Below are 21767 nucleotides of genomic sequence, written 5' to 3'. Positions count from 1 at the left end.
GACACTAATTTAATAATTTTATTGCACAGTCATTCCCTTTGATTTAGATTATAAAGTCATAAATTATATGCTATAATCTGGTTTCAATAAGACTCCAACACCGATACAATAACCTTATAAATCCTAAATAATTCAGTGCTGACATCAACTCTACAGTGAGATGAACTGTGAAATTATTCATGGAATTTGAGAAGGCGACCATAGCAGGTAAGTATGCTTTCCTTGGGTTATTCTGTAGGGCGACCACCTGCCAATTAACCGATATGCCATCCTTGACCAATGTCAGACGGGTAGCTGAAGCTTGATAGTGCTCGAGTAGTTCAGTAGATACAGAGGGGAAGGGGACAAGTCCTCGATGTTCCTTGAAGAAATATCATCTGATTATAGAAGACTTCATAGACTGAGCACTCTTGAAAGGATAAACCTTACAATTTATTTCATGAAGTGAGCAATGCCCATCATTCAGCAGGATACTCTGATTGCTGCAGCGACTCGATTGTATTGGCTGCAGGTAGCCTCATACATGAAGAATCTGCTGCAGGAGCCTTCTCAGAAAAGTCATTTAGATTTGAATTTAAGAGATCATTACAGGATTGTCTTTACAAGTCTTCAAGCACTGTTTAAGACAAAAAGGGGCAGGTACCGGTGCCCAAGAGCTTTGCTCTGCTTCTGTTCTGCATTTACATGGCAACAGTTCAGTTCGAGACCAGTATAAACAGTGATCCTATTATAAGATTTTATAATTCGATAAGATGATTATGTCAATGGACGATGGAATATAGGAATATAAACAGGAGTTGACTAACAAATGACTACTAAAACATGTGGTCAGTATACGGCATGCAGAGGCGTAGCTGAAGTCTCACTGTTTTAAATTGGCTGCATATATCTTTTTACATCATTGGGTTTTGTCGAGAACAACATCAATAGCCTTTAGATAAAACATTTCACCATTTCTTTTGTTTCTCACAAAAGATTCTTAAATCTTTCAGTTATATGTTGCATTTGCAGCAAAGATAGTGTATACTTTTTAGTTCTCTTTTCTTACTGTATAAGTGCATGAAGCCCAAATTGATAAAATTTGTTATGAACATTACTTTTTTGCATACGTATGTGTCAACCAGATGATCAATCATGCATTAATTTGGAAGCTTGACCTAACTCCATGTATCCAATATAATTTGAAGTTATGGAAGAATAAAAAGAATATGATAAAACAACATCAGCCCATGACTTTTTATCACATTAAGAAAGAATATCTCACCAGGAAGGTGAACAGAAACTACAGTGGAAGTCAGCTTGTGGATAAAGAATTAAAGGAAACTGGAGGGATTTATACTGATGGATCCATGTTCTAGACTCTAGAAAGATCAGAAGGAAAATTCCGCAATCATATAAGTCCTTGCTCTGGTGAATTTCATCAAATTATTCTGCAAAAGAGAAAGGAATTAGTACCACTGAATTGGACTACAACCATAATATATCAGATCTGCTTGAACTTGGAAAGTCATTGGAGATTTTAATTAAACTAAAATATGGATGCATTAGATACTTATATATTTGTACTTGGGAATCAGAGTAGGTAAACTGCCATGCACCATACGGTACTCATAATGTATGACATCAATTTTCATCTTTTTAAGGTGCCCCATTAAATTAAGAAGTGATCATCACCAGAGAATATACCTTTCCAATTCAATCAGCCTGGATATTCTTTCTGATTCCAACAAAATACTCGATGCAGCCATACATACTGTATGATTGTTACAATCATCAAGACATAGAAGTGTTTAGCTGCCTGGTAAGCGACTATGAATTTAATTCTTCTAACAGATAAACAGTCAAGGTTTATTGGTACCTGTCTCGTAATAACTTCAGCTTTAGATATCTGGACACCAAAAATTGCAGCAACACATAATGGCTTGTAGAAGTCCTTGAACCATCTCCTCAGAATTTCAAGTAAACTTGTGATCCAAATAGGATTGAAAAATCTGTTGTTCATGGACTTTATATAACTTTGTAGACTCTACTTCAATGTTTCTTGGAGGGAATTCATGGTATTGAACAAATAGTGCAGGTGTTAATTTCATTAAACCATCCACTAATATTCTGAGTTCCCATAGTCCATCTGTAGCAATGCATCAGATTACTAAATTGTAGGGTCATTCTGCAGCCTTAATCATGAGGACAAGGGAACCAAAGAAGCCAGAGAAGAATTATACGGACAAAGTTTTTATAAAGAATTATAATTACCAAAAGTCTGTACACGAGCATAAACCTTGTCTGAAGTGGTGAAACCGCTGACGGTCTCTCAGGATAATTTCACGTTGAAAAGCTCTAGAAATGATCTTTGCTGCATCGTGGCAATCACCGCATATCCGCAAGTTCTTCATTATTCTGATTGGTGCTGGTGGGGGTGTGCTGATAAGGCCAAAGGCAATGGCAAGCTTCTCACTATGCCTATAAAGAGTAGTTTCCTTCTCTTCTTCTTCTATGTCATAAGCAACATCAGTGGTGTCTGGTTGATAGCCTTCCAATTTCAATCTCCTAGCCATCTCTTCTAGCATTTTATCAATTTTTTCTATATGAGGATGTGTTCTGTCACCTGCTAAAAATTCATGTATAACACCGTCTGACTCTATCATGCTACAACCTGGTATCTTCATGACCCCTCGCTGTCTCATTGTACCTCTGAGCTCCATGACATCATCCCATTTCCCTTTCGAAGCATATATGTTTGCCAACAACACATGGAAACCATCATGATGAGGTTCAAGCTCAATGAGCTTTTTCCCTACTCGTTCTCCTACATCAATGGCACCATGCTTCTTGCAAGCACCTAGCAGGGCACCCCATGTAGCCACATCAGGAGCCATAGGCATGCTTTCCACAAGTTCTTCAGCCTCTCTAAGCAAGCCTGCACGACCGAGAAGATCAACCATGCAACCATAGTGTTTAATATTCGGTAGAATCCCATGAACCTGCTTCATAGTGTTAAAATGCTGGCGCCCCTCATCTACTAAGCCAGCATGTCGACAAGCACCTAGAACCCCCACAAAAGTTATTTCATTTGGAGGAACTCCACACCTTTTCATCTCTTCAAATTTCTCAAAGGACTCCTTGACAAGTCCATTCATTGCCAATCCCAATATAACAGCATTCCAAGTAGAAGTGCCCCTATGTTTCATCCCATTAAAAACCTCCATCGCAGTCTCCACCGTGCCACACTTCATGTACATGTCAATCAAAGTTGTCCCAAGAAAAACATTTATAGCAAAGCCATTTTTCTTGATATATGCATGAACCCATTTGCCTTGTTCTAGAGCAGATAGGCGTGCACAAGCAGAAATAACACTCACCAAGGGAGTCTCATCAGGCTTAATATGTCCAACTTGCATCTCACTAAATAATTCTAATGTCTCCATGAACCGATCATGTTGAGCATAACCTGCAATCATAGTACTCCATGAAACTGCATCCTTCAAAGGCATTGCATCAAATAATGCTCTTGCCTCACCGATGAGTCCACATTTCAAGTAGCCAGATATCATAGAATTCCAGGATATTTGATCTAGAAAACTACACGAATCGAACAATTGTCGGGCGGCAACTATATTCCCATGATTTGAGTACATGTAAATCAATGCATTCCGAGGATTAACATAAGAATCAAGGCCATCTTTGATGATCAACCCATGAATCACCTCACCTTTTTTGTTTGCCCCTAACTTGGTGCAAGCGGACAGAGCGCTGACCATGACAACCTCATCCATCGAGACTCCCTCCCTCTTCATTCTATGGAACATCTCCAAGGCCTCAGCAAACAGTTCATTCTGTTCATAACAAGAAATCATAGCTGTCCAAGAAACCACATCCCTGGCATCCATTCCATCAAACAGTTTACGTGCATCACTCACAAGATTACACTTACCAAATAAAGCAATCATAAAGTTTGCAGCGATCGTGTTCTGCTCTGGCATCGAATCAAAAAGCCGGAACGCTTCCTTAACATCACCAGCCTGAACATGCGCTGCGAGCATCGAATTCCAAGAAACTGAATCCAAAACAGGACTTCTATCGAACAGATGCCGCGCATCGGTCAGATTCCCACACACAGAGTACATATTGATCAAAGTGTTCAACACGTAGACATCCGAATCAAAACCGAATTTTACGACATGGGCATGAATCAGCTTCCCTTCAACTTCCGAAGACCGAACAGCGGAGGCATGAATGACAATCGGATGCGTGTAACTATCCGGCGCTGAATCGCCTCCCAGCATCGAACGGTACAAAGGGAGGGCAAACTGGGGGGAGTTCCGGTGGATACAGGCTCGCATGAGGGTGTTCCAGGTGAAAGCGTTGGGGTTGTCGATCTGGTGCAGAAGCCGGCGGGAGTAGTCCAGACCCAAGAAGGGGGAGGCAGCGGAGAAGGAAAGGAGGCGACTTGCGGCGAAGGTGTCCCAGATGAAGCCGGAAGCGACCATTTGGGCGTGGATTTGGAGGAACTCCTTGGGGTTTCGGCATTTTTGGAGATTGAATTCGAGGATGGACAGGGTAATGGTGGGCTTGATCGATTTTGTTACGTCACCAGCGCAACATTTGAGGGCTTGGAAGACTGGTCTTTTGACCAAGCTCATAACAACAGAGCGAGGCTTTCACCAATGGATTCGGTGCGACGACCATTTAAGTTGGAGGAATATATAGACAGATAGTTGTAAACGACTACACCCTTTTTATGTCACGTCCTGCTGGTGTTGTTGCTTTTATATAAAGAGAAATAAAGATCAAAATAAGAGAATAATATCTTATTCTCTTAATTAGATCTATCATTGAATGTCACATCGCAAAAAACTAGAGAGACTGCAATTAAATGAAGGACAACTGCAGAATCTTCCTTCTTAATTTCACGTTTGGATTCCTGATGAGTTGTGTTTGGAACAGTGCCACAGCTTTGGGCTGGTACACAATCTGTTTCTGCAGCTAGATTTCTCTTGAAACAGCTTTCATGATATCAGTATCCTGTGTGTCAATTACACAAACAAGCTTGAAGAAGAAATACATGATGCACAAAAATTAAAACGTGAGAAGAAGCTTTCTGGTTCAGAGAAGCTTTTAATAACTTCATTCATGTAGAATATTACAAGCATATATGATATTCCACTTCAGCACCAAAGCCATGATGATACTTAATTGCGTACATAAATACAGCCATGCCACCCTGCTATCTAAAACATTAGCACTAAAGAGAAAAGAAAAAACCTCATACTTGACCAGGAGAGTGATCTTTCAGAGCAATTATTCATGCAACATGGCTGGCTGCAATATGAGTGGCTTGATCTCATTGAACGCTAGACTTGAGTGGATCACTTCTAATACAACCTCGGTTTTCAGTGGCTCAACTACCTAAAGCATTCATCTGCAGATAAGAAATAAAAACTCTTAGATCTTCGTTATTTATGGGGAAGTCAGTTCAGAGTCAGTGCCTGCCTCAGCTTCCTCTACTTTGAGCTCTGCTGCCTGTAGGGAGTTCTATGGATACGAGGAAGTAACACTTCACTGACTCCCTCACATATTGGACTTCCCCATTCATCAGTTTTAATAGCTTCCTGCAGGTGCTCAGTCCAAGGCCTTCTTCTGTCACCCACCAAGAGTTATGAAACATGTCTTGGACCAGTTCTGGAGGAAGGCCATCACCAGGGCAAACTATTCTGAGAAAGAGAGAAGAGTATGATGTGTTAGAAAAAAATAAGGACAGCACAAGTCATAGCAATAATCTGCAACTCTCTTTTCTTGAATTACCATTAACAAACTGAAACTCAAACAGTTTAAAAGGAATTCAAGATCTGTACATGAAACACCTTGAATTAGTGAGAAGAACGACCCAGAAAAAGTTGTCCACCTTATGTGACACAACCCAGTCCGATATGAAGTTGACTCGTTAATTTAATGAGATTAGAGGTTTAGAATCACACAGTTTGAAATGTTCAAGCATAAACAAACGTCACCGATACAATATTCTCACATTTGATGTGGGATTAATGTCCTTGTTAAGTTAGGTGATATATGAAGCCCAACCAAATAATAGTTCCACATCATGATATGTCTCCAGCTCCATCCAAAAGTAGTAGTCTTTCCTATTTAGATATCTCACAATGCCTAGTATTAGGTTCACCCTCACCCCCTAATACCAACTGTCATGACCCCATTCGATGGAAAAACTGATTTCATAACTTGATGAGAGTGAAACCATGTGGATTAAAAGGTTTAACCTTAGTTGATGTAAGTAGGATTGCCTAACCTTGTAAACCAACAGAACATGTTCTCATTTCTAATATAAGAATATTTGGAGTGACAATCTCCCCACTTAAGATGACATTCGCATCTCAATGCATAACCCTGAATCAGTCTTAGTAGGTGACCTGGAGATCGAGTCCAATGGTAGCTCCATGTCATGATAGACCTCTAGTACCATCCAAGGATAGCAATTTTATACTTGTAGCCCTTACCATGCCTAGCACTGAATACGCATTGACAGCAATTGCTATAACATGACTTACTGGAAAAATCAACTCATTAATTTGATACGTCTAGAACCATGTGACCTAAAATGTTCCAAGTCTAAGTTAACAGTAGTAAGCCAAACTAGTCGATAAACAAACACATACTTCCACATTTAATGTATGACTCTTTGGGTTAAGTCCACATATCATGCTCGGAGATGCAGAAAATTCAGCAAAATGAGAAAAATCAAGTGATAACTTTTTTCACAAGACTATTGCAACATCTCCAGATAATTGTAAAGAAACCTTCTAAAATGCATTCATACTTGACTGCTTCTTCATGTGGCTTGTTCATTGAAAGATTCATTGTCACAGTGATGCAGCTACAAGGAACAAGAAATGGACGAAAAAAATGTTGCACTTTATATGATTACAAATGAAACGCATGAAAGATGCAAACCCAAAACAGTTTTCTGTTGTCACTGGGGAGAGGCAAACAAGATAAGAATAGTCTGGGACCAAAGATGTCTGACTTGGAACAAATAAAGTCAATAAAGAACCAAAAAAAAAAAGTTGTTCCTATCCTACCAAGAAAAACCACAACAAGGCAAACAACCACCCACCCCTTATCCACAATACCTCTCAGAAAGTTCCAGAGAAGGCATAAGCGTACTCTTGGAAACATGGTTCATTTTACTGATCCGTACCGGTGTACCAATCAACTGTTGGTATGGTACATTCCGACGTACCGACACATGGTACGATGGGGTCTACTAACAAACTGCTATATACCGCTCATACTGATCCTTTATTGGACCGATACGTACTGCCTATACTGTGCAGTACACCGTGATATGATGAACCTTGCTTGGAACTATCTGTTTGCGACACCAAACCAACCAGGAAATCAAACAATATATTTTTGGTTACAATAGGTAGTTTTTAGGCAAAAGGATGACAACAATTAACTATTAGATCATGCGCTTATTTTTCACCTCAGCCCCGACTACAAGACTACGAAGGAACATGATAAGAGATTTGATTTTACTGTCTGTATTTTGACATTTGAATTGGATATTGGATTACTGCAGGTCATCATATTTAATGCAACCACCATGTGATGCTGCCACCAAGAACATGATAAGAGATTTGATTTTATTGTCTCTATACTTTTGACATTTGAATTGGATATTGGATTATTGAAGGTCATCAGATTTAATACGACCACCATGTTATGCTGCCACCGACAACATCAATGATACATTTGGTCCCAACGGTTTGGGATCAGCCACATAGTTAGTTGCTATGAATTATCTAGTTAATAGTTAACTAGTTAATATATCTAGTTAGCATGAATTATCAATTCTCTGCTCTCTCTCTCTCTCTCTCTCTCTCTGTTTCAAGCCCCTCTCAGTGTCATCCATCCAAATTTATACATAATAGGAAAAATAAAAACATATCCAAGGTTGCTTTCCCACTTATAAATCTGCAAGATATCATGAACACATGAAGGTCTTGTTACAGTAAAATCGATAAAGTACAATTATCTACTTTAAATAACACAGAATTTCACAAATGAGATGCAGGTTTTTTAGTTCAATGTTATAAATGTCACATTCATCTACTCCTAAATCCAAATAAAGAAGGAAAAGAAATAATAAAGACTAACTCAGATATAATTTGCACTTGAAGAGTTTAGTTATGTATACAAATGAGAAAAAGGAGGCCACTTATTTCAACATTAGCCTTAGCCCATTTGACTATCAGTGTTACAACCAGGTACATTTTGTTGAACAACTAGTATTCTTAGTACACCAAAAGTACAGTAGATTGTATGTGATTCTTAAACTTTATGCAAGATACACCATGTATTTTCAAACAAGGAGATAGTCAAGGAGCATCATCCACAACCTCTAGAGTGTGTACAAAGTATATCAGGATTTAGTAAAAGAAAATATGTGCAATTATTACACTTCAAAGAGACATTTCTTATCTTTAACACTACATTCTAATCAGCAAAAATCAAACAGTAAGATAGCACACCTGAAGTGCAGGAGCACCATTTCCGTTCCATCGGAATTGTGCTTCAAACTTGGCCTAACTTGAATTTCTACCCAACCTTCTGGAGATGGTGCATGGTGGATCATGTTAAGTAAAAAGTCAGCCAAGACTTGCTGAATTCTTAGTTGATCACCATAAACAGATATCACTTTAATTTCCTCAGGAATATCCCGAATCAATTGTAAACCTCTTTGTCTCAGTAAAATCATAACTTGACTAACAACAGCATTCATGATGCTTCCAAGTAGAAACTCACTCTTCTCAAGTGCTAAGGAGCTGGTAACACAAGTTATGAAATATGAACAACATCAGTAACATATAGAAGAAGTCAAAATAGAAATTCAATGAAAGATTAATCATACAAATATTGTGGTGATAATGCAGCTTCTACGAACATGAGGTAGCATAGAGGTTCTATATAGATGAGGATAATCAGTTAACAAGTAACTTATGGGTCACAAAACATACCGCTCAAGGACTATTGCCAGACATTTGGTTTACTATCGTTATGAAAGATGAAATTAGCAAGCTGTACCAATTTAAGAGTTGACATTAGATCCCCTTTAGCTTAAAAGACTATTTTGCAAAGAAATGGTCAATGATTTGAGGTCAAACCTGGTTGAGAACGAGCCACAAAATGTCCTTTGTATGTTGTTGATCATGCCATAAGAGACAAATCCAACAAGATATTAAGATTCAATGTGTATGATTCAAAGTATAAACCGGGGACTTCATACAGTTTTAGTGAACTATCAGACTAGTAACAATACACCAAGCACTATGCCGACTTGTATTGCCCAATATCATTGAATAAAATAATGAAACAATAAAAACGAATATGTGCCAGTATCAAGTTATATGATTTGATGCCAGTATTTGGTTGGAATGCTAAATACTGGTAGGGACATACCAGCCCTCCCAGCATTTAAATCCCTGGTACAGACATCACATACCAAACAGAACAACAGAGTAAGACAGAGAGATATGAATGAGATTCCTGTAAAGCAACAAATGTAATATGGGAGTTACAGGTACTTGGCAATGACATTCTAAGAACAAGACAGTAATAGAAATTTATTAACTTAGAAATTTGGTAATAATCCAGACCATAAAATTTTCAACTCCATATAACTTCAGCCATGACTTGGATGGAATTCTTTAAACCAGCCTAGTAACCTTCAATTTAGCCAAATCACAACTTTATTTTCATCTTGGATATGAAGGTATGATCAACAGTGGGATAATTATAACACCCAATATTTTCTTCCATAAGTCTGAAACTACAACATCATAGTTAAATAAAACAATGTTATCTTAACATGAAAAAAGAAATACAACTAACTTCACTATACCACAACCGAGTGGAGGATCTAGCTTACACAAAGCAGCAGACACAACTTTAGCTAAATGTGCCAAAAAAAAAACTCATGATATACATTTGGCTAAAAAACAGTCAACTAACTAAACAATTTTTTGTCTAAAAAACTAGTAGATGTTGTTGAACAAGTTACTTTTATAGATTCAAAAAGACTCCAAAATAAGCCAATGGAAGTATGAAAACGATCAAAGAACTAAAAAGGAAACTGTTCAACACAGTCGTTTGACCTTGTTATGGTGCATAAGCAGCCCTTTGACATGTTAAATTAAGCCTTCGATTTGCCTAAGAGAGTGTGGGGTAAATCTGAACTCTGAAGTGAAAGCTATCTCGGCACATGAAATAATTCAAACACAACAGTCTGTCAAGCCATCTTTAGCACCTACATAACATTCAAAATAATCATTGTCTACAGGGGATTCACAGCAACGTTTAGGACTGTCTTCGATATCAGCATATAGCCCTAGCATGGCCGGCCAAGTAGTAAAGATGAAGGACGAATATCTCAACTTGGATATCTACGTGATTGAAGTTTTCACCCTTGAAACACCTATAGAACCTCTCAAACAATCAGGATAGTAGCATTGGCTTTCGAGCACTGCTTATGGAGGTCATTTAAGCAAGTTATCTTTCTTAATTTGGTCATCACCATTTTCTCATGAAGCGTTAGTAAGAAATTGTCAATAGGGTGATCAATTTTCTCATAAAGCATTAGTAAGAAATTCACTAACTTCCATTGTTGATTCGACTACGCCTTCAAACAATTATTAGAATCGACTTCATAGGGGAGGAAAAGCATCTCCAAACAGACAATACTCATATGTATTGGCGGTGGTGACAGATGGCATCTACCTTCATTTCCTTTATATGAGAAAGAAAACAAAATCAAAGTTGTACTCTAACTTAAGGTCCTAGACCACCACCTTGGCAACATGGTGCATTTGAGGTTCAGGAATTGGTTATGATGCCTAGTACTGCACCAGTGACTTTATAACAACTTATGAAGATGGTGAACTCATCTATAGTCTTCCTATTATAGGAATTATTACCTGATTAGACATGGTGCAGCATGAAAGAAGAGAAAATTTTTAACCAGCTATAGTATTTTCTATTTTGTCCCAGAAATACTGCAGCTCAAGGTTCGCAATACCGTACCGTACCGGAGTTTCGATCTAGGCTCGGTACCGGTACGGTACGGTATACCGCTCGGTACACCCAGGTGTACCGAGCGATATATTCAGGTGTGTCGAGCATATGTCGGAACGGTAACATATGGTCCGCGTACCGAAAGTCTGTCGGACCGGTACGTACCGCCCGTACCGGGCGGTACGGACCGGTACTGCAAACCATGCTGCAGCTAATGTTCAACAATAACAACATCCAAATCTGGTGCAACTTGACTCTGAGTAGCTATTCAATACTAGAATGTCATTGATAAATTTCAGCTTCATTTGAGTATGTTTCATCACTAGAACATGTTCTGAAAAAGGTCTATACAGTCAAGCAAGATAAAGTCCAGTGTCTATATATGTTTGGTACTCACATTTTCAGATCTGCAAAGCTACCAATCAGCATGATCTCTCATAAGTCCTCTGTTCATGAAATTCCAAATCAAACTAGAAATAATTGATAGCAGAAAACTCATAGATATGGTCGAATGCCTGCATGACAATTGATGTGAAATAAGATGGAACAAAAGGAGTTCTTATGATGCAAATTTTCAGCATCAAAATTCTCTTTCTCAACCCTGGCAACTGCAAAAGAAGGATGGGGGGGGGGACCATTCTGGCAAGCCAAAAGATAGATGGAGGCCTTACAGTCTTGGACACTCCTGCCATATGGGCAGCCAAGAGAGGGGATTCATGTGTCATGTCAGCAATGCGAGATCACACAGAGAATTGTATCAATAACTTATCTAGGTCACCACCAATAGTGAATAGGTTTAGACAAGATTTGATTGGACACAAAGATCAACACATAGTCCAAGTCGATGAAGGACTGCATTAGTCCAAACTGACCTCTATACACTCGAAGAGACCTAAATTGATCTGAACTCAATTGGATTAATTCCTAATTGCAGCTAAAGATAGAAATTTTAAGGAAGAAGATTTCCTAGAAGTTTGAACTCATCGAGGGCATGGACAAGTGCCAGGGGCATGAATAGATTAGGCAACCATCTAATTGACACCTCTCCTTTTCTTAGTCCAGTTAGGACTCAAGAAGGGACTGGTCAAGGAATGTATAATCTTATATGGAGTGTATTAGAACTTCAATAGGTTAAAGGAGTCTAGGAAGGTTTGTATAATATTACAGAGTAGCTTATTATTGTATTACGTGAGAAGAGTTCATAAATTGGTGTCTCATGCAGCTCTTAAGGGTAGAGAATTGAAGTACTACTTCCAATAAAAAGAACCTCCTCTTGAGACTTCCTCTCTAATTCTCTCTTCTTTTCTCCAACCTCTTTCTCTTTTTCCCATTTTTCTCTCTATTATTTCCTTTTGAAGCCAGCTTCTATCCTTGAAGCAAGAAGGCACTCAGTATAAGATGAATAAATATCTTATTAAAATTACAGAAATAAGGCTTTTTTGGTAGGTAAAAAATATGCAAATCACCCATAATCTCAAAACAAAAAAACCAAATCCCTCCACTAAAACTGGTGATTTGCTCAAATCAGAGACTCATGTCAATTGAGATGCTCTGATGTACAAAAGAAACTAAATTTTGACAACCTAATTTATCTATAAAATAATTCCAACAGACCAATCTAGTATTAAAAATATTACCTTATTCTTGGGATGCATCAAATTATTCTTCATGGTCACACATTATTCACAACAACGTATGACAAGCTATAGACACAAATAAAATTGAGAAGGATTTTTAGGAAAATGAAAGGGAACTAATATTAGGGACTGTCCACCTGAAGCTAAACAACTAATTCTGCCAAAATCCTAGTCAGGACAAATTAAGGCAATTAATTCTATATAAAAAAAAAAATGCAAGTCGGCCTTGTAAGTCTAACTTCTCCAAGTCTTATAGAAAAAGTACAGATCGGTTTCAGTTGTTTTTCCTGCCATTTAACCCCCGAAACCAATTAATATATGACAAGGTATTGGTTGTCAAATGAGTTTCCCTCATTAACAAAATTAAAACCAGCTTTACCATGTTAAAAAAATTATATTCCCAATAAAATTCATTTAGGTTTTGTAATTTGCATATCCTTGCTATCAAACTGTAATGTTCTCTTAACAATGTTCTTGTCAGTTTCCTTCAAGGTTACATTGACAGAAGTGTTCTGTATCCTCCCAATGCCAGTAAAATGTATTATCAAACTAAAATATGCACCAAATTAATAAAAATTTAAACAAATTAAACATGGAAAAAAACTGACCCGTCCTCAATACTTTGCAAATTCCCATCCGTTATAAGTTTCATCATCTGCCTCTCACAAGAAGCACTTGTTTCAAGAAACTGCCTTTGATCATCATTTAATTCTGTCATCTCCAACAGTGAGTTTGTGAACCGAATACCACTTAGCGGATTTTTTATCTCTTGGCAAATGTAAGCTAACTCTTTCATCTTAGAGAAACATTTCTTTTCCTGCTGCCTCTGAACTTCAAGAGCTTGCTGCAGCTCAGGACTCGCTATCTGTAAAAAGCAAAATGCTCCAATTATCTGACCATCCATATTACTTCTTGTATTCGCTGTCAATAAAGCCTGTACAAATTTTCCATTCTTGTCAAAGAATGCAAATGGGTACTTGTCTGTCTCCTGCTCCCCAATTGCATTATGAAGAACAATCATGAACTTCGTCAAAGCATCTGGCCCCTTGAGACGACAACAACTGCCAAAAACCTCTCCAACCAGAAGCTTGCCAATCATTTCCCCTCTTGAATAACCAGTGAGCTTTTCCATTGCTGTATTCCACTCAGAGCAACAAGTGTTTTCATCTGAAGCAAAAATGGGAGGAATCAAAGGGTTGGGACTATGCACAATAGCCTTGTAATCCCCTTGTATGTGAATGAATTTGTCCATGGCCACTTTCTGCTCAGTAACATCCTGACCAACAAAACAGACACCTACAATAGAATTTGTGAAATCCCTGCTAGAACATGCATTCGCAACCACGAAAATTGCATCTTCTGATTTCTGTGAGCCAAACGTCTTCAACTTTATCTCAACATTCTTATCTTCTTCACCTGCATCCATTTAAGCTTGGTGAATGACAGAAAGATTCGACATATTCAATCTAGAATTCATCTCATGCAACTTCAGAATTCTCCCTTTTTCTGTATCACAGTAAAGACTATAGACATAACTATACCATCAAAGAAGCTGCCACTTTAGTCAGCCTAGTTGAGTATAACAAAACAAAGGAAATGTCACATTGGCACACTGAGAGCCCTGAACTCCAATCACTAATTTCAAGATGCTATTACAAAGCTATTTTGTAAGGAGAAGCAAAATGATGATGTACCTCTTAGGGCTCGACATAGAAGCTTGTCAACAACATCTGCAAACTCCTCAAAGACAAGGTCCTGAACCAGTGATTTACCCATCGCTTCCTCAACAGGTAGGCCTGTCAATTCAGCAACCTTTGCGTTCCAACCATTTATACGCCCATCTGAATCAACAGCAAAAATTGGCGCAGTCGCTGTCTCTATTAACCTAACCATCTCCCTTGCAACCGAGCTGAGCTCATCTATTCCATGCATTTCTAGGTCTCCAAACTGGCCATTGACAATGACCTTTGAGTTGCTAGTCCCATCCACGGCATCTCTGAAAGTACCCCGCAATATTAGCTGCAACGAGTGGATCGCGTCCATCTCTGCATTCTCCCAAGGCAAGCTCCTGCTCTTGACCACCTCCAAGAATGCCTTGAAGGATGAGCGAGGGTGCATCCGTTGCCCATCGTCCTTGTCCTCCGGATGATGCTTTGCTCCTCCCCATTTGATCTCCTTCGCAGTGTGAGACCTAAACCAGAACAAGAAATCTATTTGAGTTATATAGGCAACGGCCATGCCGCAGACCGCATCGCCGAGTGCAGAAGCTCCAGGATAACCAGCATCCGCCAGGCTGTCGGTGCTCAGGCCGGTGGAGTCCCCATGGCAGGAAGCCAGCCACTCGACAATGTCCTTGACCTGTGCCTCGGTGGGTGTGACGCCTAGCGGCCAGTACTTGCCCTGGTAGTAGAGAGCCGCCCCATCGCACTTGACGAGGTCCATGATGCTGGGACTCTGGGTGACAATGCCAGTGGGCGTGTCACGAAGAAGCATGTCACATAGGAGGGTCTGTGTCCGGAGGATATGCTTCTCAGAGAGCTGGGCGGCTAACTGGAGCTCCATGTTGAGCTGGAGGCCAAAGGCCTGCATGAGGAACTCGCAGGCGTAGCGGAGGGGAAAGGGGATGCAGCGGGGGGAGGTGTGATGGCAGACGACGAGCCCCCAGAGCTTCGTGGGCCCAGCGCGGGAGGAGGAAGAGGAGGAGGTGCCGCCACCTTCTTCGTCCCCGCCATTGATGATGACGGCCATGGCGAGGGAGGCGATGGAACCCATGTTGGCCATGTACTGGGCGTGGCAACCGTGGGGGGCACGGAGGGTGGAACCAACGAGGCAGAGGGACTGCATGAGCCGCTCATCCTGGATGACGCGGACGGGGGTGGCGTGGCAGTCGGCGATCATGCGAACCCGGTTCTGCTTGAACAGGAAGCGGGACGCCTGGGGGATGTCTGTTGCCGGATAGTGGAGGCCGATGTAGGGTTCGAGGTTGTCGCGCTTGCACTCGGCCACCACTTCCCCGTGTTCGTCGTCATGGAACTTGTACACCATGACACGGTCGTAGCCAGTGAGCTCGCGGACATGCTCGACGACGGTGTCACAGAGGAGGTGGATGTCACCACTCGGTAGGGCCTGGAGTCGGGAGATGGCGCGGACGGCGAGCTTCTGGGATTGCACAGCGCCAGCTATGGAGAGGGCGGGGTCCTCGGAGCGGGCAGGCTCGAGGTCGAGCACGATGCCAACGTCGACGCGGTGGAGGATGGCGTAGAAGGGCTTACGAGAGGTGCGGGAGTGGATCCAAAGGGGGTTGAGCAGGGCGATCTCGCGGGCGGCGGCGGCGCGCTCGAGGAGGGCGGCAGAGGAGGGGGTGAAGAGGGAGCGAACATCGGCGCCGAGGGCGAGGGCTGGGGGTTGGGGGCCACCCAGGGAGGGCACCGACTGGGGCGAGAGGTCGAGCAGGTCGGGGGCGTTCTCGCTGTATGCGATGATGCAGAAGGAGGGCTCCTCCACAGCCACGGTGCAGCCGAAGGGCTGGATGTGGCCACCGCGCTGGATCTTGGACAGGTAAGCGGTGATCTGCTGCTCGGGGACGGAGCTGGAGGGCGCCACCCGAAGCACCGACTGAGAGTAATCGAACAACTTACCCGACTCCCCGGACTGCTCGAACACCGTGTGCAGCCGCGCGTCCTCCGTGTACTGCGCGATCGCCTTGCTCACCGCCGACTCCGACGCCCCTCCTCCCCCACGGCTGCTCCCCCCTGTCGTCCCCGCTCCTCCACCCCTCACCCTCTCCCTCTCCCCGCCCGACGTCTGCGACACCGCATTATTACCACTACTCACCTGCAACGGTTGCTTACTGCTACTACTAGGGCGATGGTGATGGTGATGATGCCCTCCATCTCCACCTCCTCCTCTGCTGCTCCCAGAAGCCATTCTTAATCTCCTCCTCCTCTAAATTGTACGGGGTTTTGAGAGCGTTTTACGGATAGGCTCGTCCGGTTGGACCTGCCGCTGCCGATTACTCAATGCTGCTACTGCTGCTGGCGGTGCTGTAGAGAAGACGACCACCTAATTCTTCGTCGACCAGATCGTTCATGGTTTATCTCGACCGGAGGGATTAGGGAAGAAAGAGAAGACGGAGAGCGTCTGGCTTCGCGAGGCGCGTTGGGTCGCCGGACAGCCGGTATTGATTGGGGGGATAGTGATGATGGGTGTGAGAGGGGAGTGGTGGGTGAGGCTTGTTGGGCGACGGTTCGGGGAAGAAGGGAGCACCTGATTGGTGGATAACGGGAGGGGTTGTTGCGGGCGGGTCGTGGTTCCCATGGTATAAACCTCCTTTTGGGGCATAACTCTCCCTTTTCGGTGGCTGAGGAATAAAAAGTTGGGGATGAGGAGAAGGATAGAAACGACAAGACATTTGTTTTTATTATTTTTTATTTTTTATAGTACTACTTTTGTGAGTAGAAACTAAGGTTGAACTCAAAGTCTGAAGTGGATAAAATGTTGTTCCCATTAGAAAATATAGATTATTTTTTAATTAATTATCAATAATATTCTATTCTTATATTTTTTAAAATTATATCAATATCTTTATATTTATTAAAATAAAATATTTAATCATATTTTTTCCTCGTGTATATGCCCAGTGATAAATTGAAGTGAACAATAATAAATCCAATAGTATTTTTATCAATAGAGTCGACGACATGAGGAGAAACATGATTAAATATTTTACTTTCATATTATAGGAATCTCAATATAATTTTAAAAAATATAAATATTAAAATATTAAAGATAACTAATTATAAGAAATAATTTATAATTAACCCATATAAAATAGTATGTTGTCGAGGTTGGTTCGCGATCATAAACATCCTTAAAAGAAAAACAATCTATCTTAAAAATTACTTAATATAATAAAAGATGTCTTGTATATTTTATATCATTATAGTATATATTATATTATGCATATACTTACTAGTTGGTTAATTTTGTTGAAATTAATATGTTTTAATTTTGAATGAATAAATCATTAGTCCGAAGGTACATGCTCCCTTCTATTTCTTTATAAGCAAGGGATTGATTATTATAGGATTTTGAAGTAATAAATTTCTATTTTATTAAAATGATAATAATTTTTAAAAAAAAAGAAAAATAATAATAGTTTGTGTTATTCAAATTTGTTGGTTCTCCATGGATTTCTTTAAAAAATGAATGAAAAAATACTTATATTTTTGAATAACTATAAATGATTGTAATAATGGATAAAAATATGAGAAAATTCATTTAAAAAAAATGTAATAGTTGAATGAGTTGAGCCAATTAGAATTATTACTATGAGTAAGGATAAATATAAGAAAACTTTATTATTTCAAATAATTAGAAATATTGTATTATACAGTGCTCATTGACCAAAACAATTCGTATAATTAATCCAACAAAACTGAAATGTGTGAGGTTATTACAAAAAGACCGATGGGAAGGCATGTGTGACTATTATGGATTTTATAGAAGATGTGTCAAATCATTTTGATTCTTCATATGAGAGAACTATATATGTAAAATCCGTACAATTATATGTATTCTTATATTATAAGCTTTATCATGACAAGTGTCATGTATCTATCTAAGATAAAAAATAACACATTTAGCTTGGAGACAATTTGTTTAACTCAAAATTAAACAGCCCTATTGGGATATTATGTTGGGTTATTTTAAGGTAATTGATCTAATATTATTGTCACACCCCTTCTACATGTTCACCAATTCCTTCAGTGACTTGAGATGTTAGGAAATCCTTTTAATATACAAAAACCACTGTAATCATAAATTATACATAATTCCAACATTAATCCTAATCAAATTTATATTTGATATATCATGTAATTTTTTCACAACATTAATCCTAAGAATATTTAGAAAATTACAAGTTAAGAGTAGACAGATCGGTTGTTTCTTGAAATCTCTTTTCTACTCCAAAATTATGGTTATTGCAAACTAATCAATTTTCTAAATCTTGACTACCATAATCCTACACTTAATTCTCCTTTTCCTCATCCATTAGTCACATCATTTTGAGAATCCATCATGCTAAATATAATATATATATATATATATATGGATAATAAATCATCCATCGCTTATCAGTTTAGTGTTTGAGTACAAGGATAGAGTTTTGAAATATCAACATTGTGAAGTCTCAAGCTTGCATGTCATGGATGGATTTCTCAACGGCACCCCAACGGTGACTTAAACCGATGGAACACCAAAGTCAATGCTAGCAACGGTACGACATCGTTTGGTTAGCATGATGGATGATTATTATTATTATTATTATTATTATTATTATTATTATTATTATTATTATTATTATTATTTTTTATTATCTTATTCACATATTAGATGGATGATTTTTTTTACAATAGAATACAGTGAGGATGAAATTATATCCTTAAAATTATTATCAATGGTCAAAATCTTGACTAATCAAATTAGCTAACATCCGATAAGATTTCAAACTCTCAAAACATACATATATGATTTAAAATATAATATTATTTAATATTTCATCATTATCTCTCTAACGGCGTTATATATTTTTTTATATCGTGACTTAGGAGTTGATATGACCTGATTTAGTTCTGAAAGCACGAGATCATGCAAGTAGTTCCTCGAGGGAGAGATCGATGGGGAAGTGAGATCAAGCTGGAGAGGACGATTCAGAGGTTGTGATCGAGCCTTCAAGAACATCCCGAAGTAGAGTCGTTTCATACTCAATCTACGCCAAGATCCTATACAACTCTGAGGGAGAGAGAGGGGAGTCTCGATTCAATTCCTTCGATGCTTAAGTTAGTAAGTAGAGAATCGACCCTTCTCATAGGATATGAAATCATTGTATATACATATGAAAACGATTAATGATTGATAATAACTGCAACCCATATGTTCCTTGTGACATGGGTCGATCCGTCTAAGTTCTTGTGGTATAGCGTCGGCTCGTATAATCTCGTGCGACATGTAGTCGATCGGAAGTGCACCACATTAGCTTGCTTCTGTATAAGATGGATGTCTGGTTGTGTTCTGTGTTGGTTTCATGGTGGTTGTCAACGACTCATGATTGATGTTGAAATATTTCTTATCCAATTGTATAATCCAAATACTTTAATTGATATCTAACGTATGATTTATAATATTTATTTCCCTTTTATTTTCATTCTATTGCGACGGATCGCCACTCCCATGTGGGTTCGATTGTGCCATGTCTGTGACAAACACACGCCTCTATGTATATATATATATATAGAAAGTTACTGGTCCTTTCCATCTACGTCAAGCGCACGTGGGCGGATGACCCACCCGCCAATAATGCAACCTTATCTACAGCCGTACATCATTGATGATCCAATCCCTGCAACGCAACATGGAACGTCCGCTTTTAGCTGTCATATCACCCTCTCCTTTCCATGCTTCCATCCCACTGCTCTCATCTCCTCCCATGCCCGGAATCCCCCGTTTAGGCCATCTCCTTCCTCCCTTCCGTGTAGCACTCAACCTCTTAACTGGTCGATGTCTCAGACCAGTCTCCCATGCTCCCATTCCTTTCCTCCAATGCGACAAAGCATGGCTTTTGATTGCTTCCTATCATCAGTAGTAGCATGAGAGAACATGAAGCGCGTCCGAGATAACGCAGTCACAAACGGAGACGAGGACGACAGCTTTCGTTGCTAAGATCAAAAGCTGGAAGGCATGCAGTGTTTAGAGGTCGCCTGTGAATGATGGCGACTGCATGTACTGATGCAGCTACGAAGGAGACCCCAAAACACTTTCAGCATTTGACGATCACTATACTACTGTGTTATTACTGAAAGCTGAAGATTTTGAAGAGGAAGAGGCACTTCTCTCGAGTGCCAAGGCAGAAACAGTTTACAGCTTGGAGATTAGACACCATGGATTTGCACGAACTGTTTCGAGTACTCTCACTTGACAACTAGAACGGCTGTGCTATTAGCATATATATTGATGATAAGTATAGACCAATCTAAGAAGATGTTGTTGTTTCTTGCTAACAATTACTCACTTTGATGGATGCTGCTTTCATCTCTTTTCATGAAGTACACGTATGTGATTCCAAACAGATAAAGAATCCTATTCAGACATTGAGCTCAAAGATGCCATAGAACAGCTTGCGTGCGTGTTAAACATTATGCACTAAGATGGATGACAGAACATGCAATGGTAAGAGGTTGATTTGGCATCCAAGAAAGTAAATCTATGTAATGTTCTGTAAACAGATCATGTTTTTACTTAGAGTTAATCCAACTGACCATGTAATAATACTTGGTTAAGCATCAATCGAGGAGTGGAACCTTAATCTCTTAAGGAGGATTAGTATGCTATCCCTGAAATAACTTTTCTGTGGACGCATTCGTGGATATTGAAGAGAGTTGGAGATGGAGATAGTGCCAACTCCATTAATTAATACTCAAAATTTCCAAAGACACACATAGCAATTGGTTGCAATTGAGACACAAATGCTTCCACTTGGACTCATTCATCAACCCACATCTGATCCACAGTGGGCCTTCACACCACATCACAGCCATAACCCTGAGCTCCCCTCATAAGCCGCACGATCTCCATCGGACGGTCCTCCAATGACTAAAGGAGCCGATCTACTTCCCACCCTCGTCCGAATTGAGATAACCAAATCCACATGTCATATATATATATGCCCACACAAAACGAGGATGAGTTCGGTGAAGTGTTCGATATGAGACTCTTCGGCGTCTCGGTTCGGCCATCGGCGCCTTCGTCTCTCCTCCACTTCACGCCTCTTTACCTTTCTCGACGTCGTATTCTGTCGCTTCGCCCGCTGCGGCCGTTGGGACTCCCTGCCCGTTGCAGGTGATGCTGCTTTTTATCCGCCTCAAATGGATTCACTTTTTAGTTTCCTTGTCCTCTAATTAAGGAGAACAAACTGCGATTTTTCCTCATTCTTTTTGGTTAGTAGTGCCATCTTTGCGCAAAACTATGAGTTATCGGTCACGCATT

General features: G+C 40.0%; 3 protein-coding genes across 9 annotated transcripts in view; 1 reads left to right on the top strand and 2 right to left on the bottom strand.

Annotated features, from left to right (window-relative positions):
- Positions 1-4713, bottom strand: LOC103977665 (pentatricopeptide repeat-containing protein At3g62890). Of its 4 annotated transcripts, XM_018823673.2 has the most exons (5): positions 2254-4713; positions 1859-2128; positions 1687-1753; positions 1265-1430; positions 1-674 (listed from the first exon to the last, which is right to left on the bottom strand). In XM_018823673.2, coding segments are annotated over exons 1-2 (2388 nt in total). In that variant the 5' UTR covers positions 4641-4713; the 3' UTR covers positions 1-674; positions 1265-1430; positions 1687-1753; positions 1859-2127. The 4 variants fall into 4 exon arrangements, with proteins under 4 accessions (XP_018679218.2, XP_009391517.2, XP_018679217.2 ...); XM_009393242.3 differs by having other exon boundaries at positions 1859-4713; XM_018823672.2 differs by having other exon boundaries at positions 1-669; positions 1859-4713.
- A 371-nt stretch (positions 4714-5084) lies between these two features.
- LOC135634229 (phytochrome B-like) lies at positions 5085-17052 on the bottom strand. 2 transcript variants are annotated; one of them, XM_065144560.1, is made up of 5 exons: positions 14417-17052; positions 13331-14138; positions 8547-8840; positions 5491-5711; positions 5085-5419 (listed from the first exon to the last, which is right to left on the bottom strand). In XM_065144560.1, exons 1-4 carry the CDS (start codon positions 16647-16649, stop codon positions 5492-5494), a joined length of 3555 nt encoding a protein of 1184 aa, XP_065000632.1. In that variant the 5' UTR covers positions 16650-17052; the 3' UTR covers positions 5085-5419; position 5491. The 2 variants fall into 2 exon arrangements, with proteins under 2 accessions (XP_065000632.1, XP_065000631.1); XM_065144559.1 differs by having other exon boundaries at positions 5085-5711.
- Positions 17053-21478: 4426 nt separating this feature from the next.
- Positions 21479-21767, top strand: part of LOC135633354 (solute carrier family 40 member 2, chloroplastic-like) — an 8607-nt gene continuing 8318 nt past the window's right edge. For 2 of the 3 annotated variants that reach the window (XM_065142724.1, XM_065142723.1), the window contains exon 1: positions 21479-21620. In XM_065142724.1, the coding sequence (XP_064998796.1) occupies positions 21487-21620 (134 nt within the window). In that variant the 5' untranslated portion in view covers positions 21479-21486. Of the gene's footprint in view, positions 21621-21662 lie in introns of those variants that run through there. The other variant, XM_065142725.1, reaches the window with a different exon arrangement.

The sequence above is a fragment of the Musa acuminata genome, chromosome BXJ3-3 (genome assembly GCF_036884655.1).
Source record: "Musa acuminata AAA Group cultivar baxijiao chromosome BXJ3-3, Cavendish_Baxijiao_AAA, whole genome shotgun sequence".
Classification (NCBI taxonomy): Eukaryota; Viridiplantae; Streptophyta; class Magnoliopsida; order Zingiberales; family Musaceae; genus Musa; species Musa acuminata.
This window is presented reverse-complemented; position numbering and strand designations above follow the sequence as displayed.

Bases quoted from the DNA above. Each gene is read 5' to 3' on its own strand.
- LOC103977665 (XM_009393242.3), bottom strand. From the start codon at position 4,640: ATGAGCTTGGTCAAAAGACCAGTCTTCCAAGCCCTCAAATGTTGCGCT.
- LOC135634229 (XM_065144559.1), bottom strand. From the start codon at position 16,649: ATGGCTTCTGGGAGCAGCAGAGGAGGAGGTGGAGATGGAGGGCATCAT. The intron at 8,841-13,330 runs GTCAGTTTTTTT...TTGTGTTACCAG, and splicing joins TTGCAAAGTATTGAGGACGG to CTCCTTAGCACTTGAGAAGA. The intron at 5,712-8,546 runs GTGTGCTATCTT...TCTCTTTCTCAG, and splicing joins ATGGTGCTCCTGCACTTCAG to AATAGTTTGCCCTGGTGATG.